General features: G+C 42.9%; 1 protein-coding gene across 1 annotated transcript; it reads right to left on the bottom strand.

The window, feature by feature from the left end:
• Positions 1–1279: 1279 nt before the first annotated feature.
• LOC147635434 (receptor-like cytoplasmic kinase 176) lies at positions 1280–4535 on the bottom strand. Its single transcript, XM_086802696.1, has 6 exons — positions 4216–4535; positions 3314–3612; positions 3086–3221; positions 2659–2795; positions 2434–2557; positions 1280–2350 (listed from the first exon to the last, which is right to left on the bottom strand). The coding sequence occupies exons 1-6, from the start codon at positions 4337–4339 to the stop codon at positions 1881–1883; spliced, it is 1290 nt and encodes a 429-aa protein (XP_086658822.1). The 5' UTR covers positions 4340–4535; the 3' UTR covers positions 1280–1880.
• Between the last annotated feature and the right edge of the window lie 1329 nt (positions 4536–5864).

Below are 5864 nucleotides of genomic sequence, written 5' to 3'. Positions count from 1 at the left end.
CCACCAAGCCCCTACACATTCCATGAGACTACTCTCATGGCTTTTGACTGAAATATGGCACCTGACCTAGTTCCAGATCTAGGGCACCTCACAGAAGTGTTACTTAGAGGTGGGAACTAATTTGGAGTATTGGTAACCAACAGGAAGGTAAGAGAACGTAGTGCATGGACCACTACCCCATAAGACTACAGTACATCTAATGCAAAGCATCACCAATTATATGCACTGCATCCTCACCACCATGACTGCCAAAATGAACTGCATCCTCATCATGAGCATGATCATCTATAGCCAGGGATGCAAAACAGTTGGGGTGCTTCACTAGGGCTCTGGCGGCAGGTCATGAGCGTAGGTCTGGGGATGCCTACTTGCAGAAATGTTGATCTTATGGAGGCTAACAACTTCCAATATATTCGGGGAAGGCCAGGGAATCAGACAAAATTTACAGTCCTCTGCCCACAGGGTCTAAATTCCACCGGTACTGTATTAAGAAGAGTTTCCTCGGACCAAGAGGAAACATGCAGTTAGCAATGGTGCTGCCCGAGAAGTGGTGTCCTCTTTAGAAGAATTCTCTTCCAAGTACACAGACGTTAACCTCCGGTCTGAGATCATGAGTGATGAGGCCCATAGACTCTGATAATGAGACTGGTCTTCAGCTCTTTGTCAAAATCATCTTAGAGGATGGAGAAACTTGCCTTTAGAAAAATTAATAGTAGGAAGGATGGGGTTGAGCAATGCCAATCAAGGGACAGGCAGCTGACTTAAAACACAGCCAATGAATAAGTTCCTTCAGCCCCTCGGTCAATCATCAAGCAATTTCCACTCAAGGCACATGCCTATTACTGATTAGAGAAGCAAACTGTTCGAGTCTCAGAAACGAAAGTGTTCGTCTCTGACCCCGGCTCGAAAAACAAAAACAAAACAATTAGAGAAGCAAAGAGCCAGCGTTTGCATCTAAGCAAGAGGGTTCACCTGTAACTTGGAGAGAGTGTGTATTTGTCTTCTGTTGCACATTTATCTTTGTTAATGCTATCACACCACTAGTAAATTCTTCAAATTGACCATGCCTACATACTCTCAATATGTGAAGTACGTCTTGTCTTGTGGAAGACTAGATGTTCTATTATTTCAACAAAGTCATCATCTCTACCAGATTATTCTAATCACCCAGTTTCTTCTCAAGTGGCATACTTCACACAGCAAGAACACGGTCATGATGCATGAACTTAAAAACTTGACAAGCAAGATTATATAGCCCAAACTGTCTGCTACTTGCCACTTGATCACAAAGTTGAACTCCTTAATCAACCGCAAGTCAGAAGGTACAAATGCCCACAATGGCTTCTCTCTCTCTTAAGATACAATGTACAGGGGCAAGCTATACATATGGCACCTTAACTCAAGGCTTAGGCCTTCATGATCACAGAACCTTCTGTCCACCACATTGCACATAGACACTTTCCACAAGCCACATAAATGAGGACTATGCCTGTCTGTAACCATACACTAAAACCATGCAGGAAAAATAAGCACTTTTCAGGATAGCATCTCTCCCCATTTACACCATGATAGTATTGCTCAGAGCTTACTCCACTTGTTCCCCAATACTGGATGCACCATCATCCAAGCGAGCATGCAACTCCCATGTCCTCTCTTCAAGACCATCACAATTTAACCCACCAGCTCAAACTTAAAGGTGGGCCAAAGCAGGTCCTTGCTCAAATAAAGCTTATTCACGGCTTGACTAGTGGCAGAAAAAAGTGAGTAACATAATGCAGCAGGCTGGCAGCTGACATGACATTTCCACAGCCAACATACCTCCAACAGAACATGCCCCTTATGATGGGCAACTGCCTCTTTTCAATGTAAGGAAATCTCCACTAAGCATTTCCAGCAATCTGAGGTGTCAGATGCTGAAGATAAGATCTCACATGCCCATGTGTAAGTACATGTTGCCGCCCCTGCACACCTGTTGGAATAGAGGCTCTACTTCTAGCATCCATTGGTGGGGCAGATAATGGAAATACTGAACCTGCCGTGTCTTTGAGATCCTGAAGTGGAGCTAAAATGTCCAACACTTCCTCCATTGATGGCCTTGTCTTTGGATCTCGAGAAAGGCAGCAGGCTGCCAGGCTAGCCGCTTTCTGAGCACCTTTTACAGAGTAATTTCCATTAAGACGGGGGTCAACCAGCCAAACGGCCTTCTTCTTGTCGCCCAGAAAAGGGCATGCCCACTCAACCAGGTTATGCTGCCCACTTGGCCTGGTTTTGTCCATGGACCTTCTACCAGTTAGCATCTCAAGCAGCACAACTCCAAAGCTGTATATGTCACTCCGTGCAGTCAGATGCCCTGCATGCATGAAACCAAAGTCAGAATCTAGCTGAGCGTGATGCACCCCCATTCCTCTAACCCAAGCCAGTATGTGTACTTACCAGTCATAACATACTCAGGGGCAGCATAGCCATAGGTTCCCATCACTCGTGTTGACACATGACTTTTGTCACCTTGTGGCCCATCTCTAGCAAGGCCAAAATCTGACAGCTTTGCATTGTACTCCTATTCAACCACCAACAAAACTAACATTAGCTTGCACTATATAAAGCTTGCAATGTGAGAACCACAAAGACAGTAACTTTTAATGTGGCCTGCTCACATACTGAGTCCAGAAGGATGTTTGAAGTCTTGAAGTCACGAAAGATAATAGGCCTTTCACGACCATGGAGGAAGGCCAACCCCTTAGCAGCACCCCAAGCAATCTTCATTCGTGTCATCCAAGGCAAGGGTGTAGCTCCTCCTGTGGATCCAAAAACACAATAACAATTAAGTTTCTTGTTTATAGCAGACCCTTAGCAGTAAAAATCTAGCCCCCACGAAGAACCCACACACTGATATGAATCTGCACCTAGGCCTAGTCCTGCTGCTTAAACGATTAAGTTTCTTGTTTATAGCAGACCCTTAGCAGTAAAAATCTAGCCCCCACGAAGAACCCACACACTGATATGAATCTGCACCTAGGCCTAGTCCTGCTGCTTAAAGTAAAAGGTACACAAACACGCTCCAAAGAGTTCACAGGTGTATTCTTACTGCGGAAAAGATGATTCTCTAAGCTCCCTTTCTGCATGAACTCGTACACAAGCAACCTCTGTTCACCTTCAATGCAGTACCCTACTAGCTTGACCAAGTGACGATGATAAACCTCACCAAGGTAATCAACTTCAGCCTGCATACAATGGGGAGCAAATAGGGTTTAACAATGGTCACAACAAGACACCCTACTACACGTAGACAAAATCAAGGTAAATACAGACTTACAAGCCATTCCTTGTGGCCTTGAAATCCGTTGGGATTCAGAATCTTCACCGCCACCACAAGGCCGGTCCCTGGTTTTGCGGGCGCTGTACCATGCTCTTCTATCCAACCTTTGAAAACATGGCCAAAGCCTCCCTCACCAAGCAGACTGTCCGGGCGGAAATTCCGGGTTGCACTCCTCAAATCATTGAAGGAAAACTTCCTCAAGGGCGAAGAGGACAGTACCTCTTCCTGTGTCCTTGGAGTCGCCAGGACAGTGGAGGGCTTGAGATCGTCTTTACAACAGTCATCTAAGGATAAGCCTGCCATACATCAGCAACAACAATATTGCATGGCTTAAAATTGAAATAGAGGCTGCAATTTACATACATAAAAGTATGTATGCATGTGAGATGCATAGATACATCAGTTATGAACGTACATACATGCACACACACACACACACATACATACATGCATACATGCATGTATGTGTGTATGCATGTATGTATGTACGTACGTACAAGCATACATACATGGTGTATGTTGGTATGTATGAGGGCTTAAAACTCAAGTCTTATTAGAGTGATTTGACTTTACAACTAGTTGCAGACAAGAATAGCCAGTCGATCTGGGAAAATTAGGGCAAGCTTAAAGCTTTAGAACATTAGCAATGATTGCAGATAAATGTTCGAAAAATCAGGGCAATCCGGTGCGTAATTAGTCCAAAATTTGAATTTTTGGCCAGGTTAGAAGAAAATAGGATGGTCTTAGAACGCTATAGAAACAGGATTAGGCATAGGCTGAGGGATAAACTAAAAAATATGTATGCAGTGAATTACTGTGGAGATCAAATAAAAGAAGCAAAGATTAAGTAGAATAAAATGAAATTAGAGAGCGTGGGAGAGGGGGGTGGATTAGCATACCAGGCGTGGAGAGGCTGCCGACTTTAGCAGAAGAGGAGGGCCAGTTAAGGAGTCCACAAGTGAAAGAGGGCAAGCAGGGGGTTTCATCGTTGCATCTTTTGTGCTGCTGCGCTAGGCCCCCCATGTCCTTCTGCGCTACCCAAACCTTCTCTCTCTCTCTCTCTCAGCTAGCTATGACGGAAGAAAACAACCTTGAAAGACTATGGTGTAACTTCTGCCTCTGCAGATATATGTTGTACGTGGATTGAGCTTCTACATACCACTGTCAGCTTAGCTGAAGGAGTCAACGAGCTTCAAGACTTCGCTTTGTTAATATAACTTATTTCCCTTCGCTTTGTTAATATAACTTATTTCCAAAGACTCAAGGAGGTGAAGTCTCAACCAAAAAATAAAAAAATAAAAAACAAATGACTCAAGGAGGGCGAAAAAGAGTGGAGTGCTTTTTTTCCAAAAAAAAAACCATATCACTTCAAATTTCGAGAATTTTGAACATACAATATAACTAGATTGACTTTAATTTAGCAAGTTTTCAAAATTGCTAAAATGAAATTTCCAGACGAAAATGATAATATAGTTTGCTAATTTCTTGTGAACACTCGATGACGTCTCTCTCTCTCTCTCTCTCTCTCTCTCTCTCTCTCAAAAGCATGCTTATTATAGCAAATTTTTTACTTGTTTCAAGTTGATGAAGTTTTGGGGGTGATTTTGAGGGTGTGCATGTGTGTGTGTGTGTGTGTGTGTGTGTGTGTGTGTGTGTGTGTGGTGCACACACGCACATGGGTGTGTGTGTGTGTGTGTGTGTGTGTGTGGTGTGCGCACACGCACATGTCTACATATATACGTCTTTCTCATGTGCATGTGTGTGTTGTGCACACATGCACATGTCTACGCATGCATTCACATGAGAAAGAGAGAGTGTGTGATTGTGTTTTCAAAGGGACGGGAGGTGACTTCAACACAACCCCTAGCATCTTCTCCCTTCCCTTCTAAGACTTTCCTAAGGAGGGCTACTTCGATATGTTGTGGTTATGGACAACGACACTAATTCTCAAGCTACCCTAATGTAAGTAAAGGTGCAACATTGATACTTATATTGGTCCTAGCATATATGGACAACTACACTACTTCTCAAGCTACCCTAATAGAGAGATATATATATTTCTAGGGGAGGGAAACTTAGTACAGATAGTGCTATCATAATGTTTGTAAAGGTACCATGTTGATACTTCTATGTACAAGTCATTTAGTCCTATAATAGACAAAATCAAGCAAAGTATTTGCCCATGGGAACTAAATCCCCCCCTCCTTTCTCTTCCTCTTCCCTTCTAGAAAATCCAATATGTAAAGCTCCACTTTTTAAGAGGACAACCTAATATTAGAAAAGGTACCATATTGATACTTCTATGTACAAGTATAATTTGTTCCTAAAATGTACGGATTAAGCAAAAAAGTTACCCATGGCTATATCAACTAAATCCCCCCCCCCTTCTCTTCCTATTCCTTTGTAGAAAATCCAACATGTAAGGCTTCACTTTTTAAGAACTCGATATAGAGTGGGGCTAGATGGGAGTTCTCCTTCTCAAGCTAGTCTTATGTAAGGAAAGAAGCAAAACAAATATCTCTTCATATGACCAATTGATTCGAGTATA

Source organism: Cibotium barometz, chromosome 9 (genome assembly GCF_041138505.1).
Source record: "Cibotium barometz isolate CiBa-2024 chromosome 9, ASM4113850v1, whole genome shotgun sequence".
Lineage (NCBI taxonomy): Eukaryota > Viridiplantae > Streptophyta > Polypodiopsida > Cyatheales > Cibotiaceae > Cibotium > Cibotium barometz.
Note: the sequence above shows the minus strand (reverse complement) of the source record. Positions and strands in the feature narration are given on the sequence as shown.

Bases quoted from the DNA above. Each gene is read 5' to 3' on its own strand.
- LOC147635434 (XM_086802696.1), bottom strand. From the start codon at position 4,339: ATGGGGGGCCTAGCGCAGCAGCACAAAAGATGCAACGATGAAACCCCC. The intron at 2,796-3,085 runs GTAAGAATACAC...TTGGATCCACAG, and splicing joins AGAGAATCATCTTTTCCGCA to GAGGAGCTACACCCTTGCCT. The intron at 2,558-2,658 runs GTATGTGAGCAG...GTGGTTGAATAG, and splicing joins CAAACATCCTTCTGGACTCA to GAGTACAATGCAAAGCTGTC.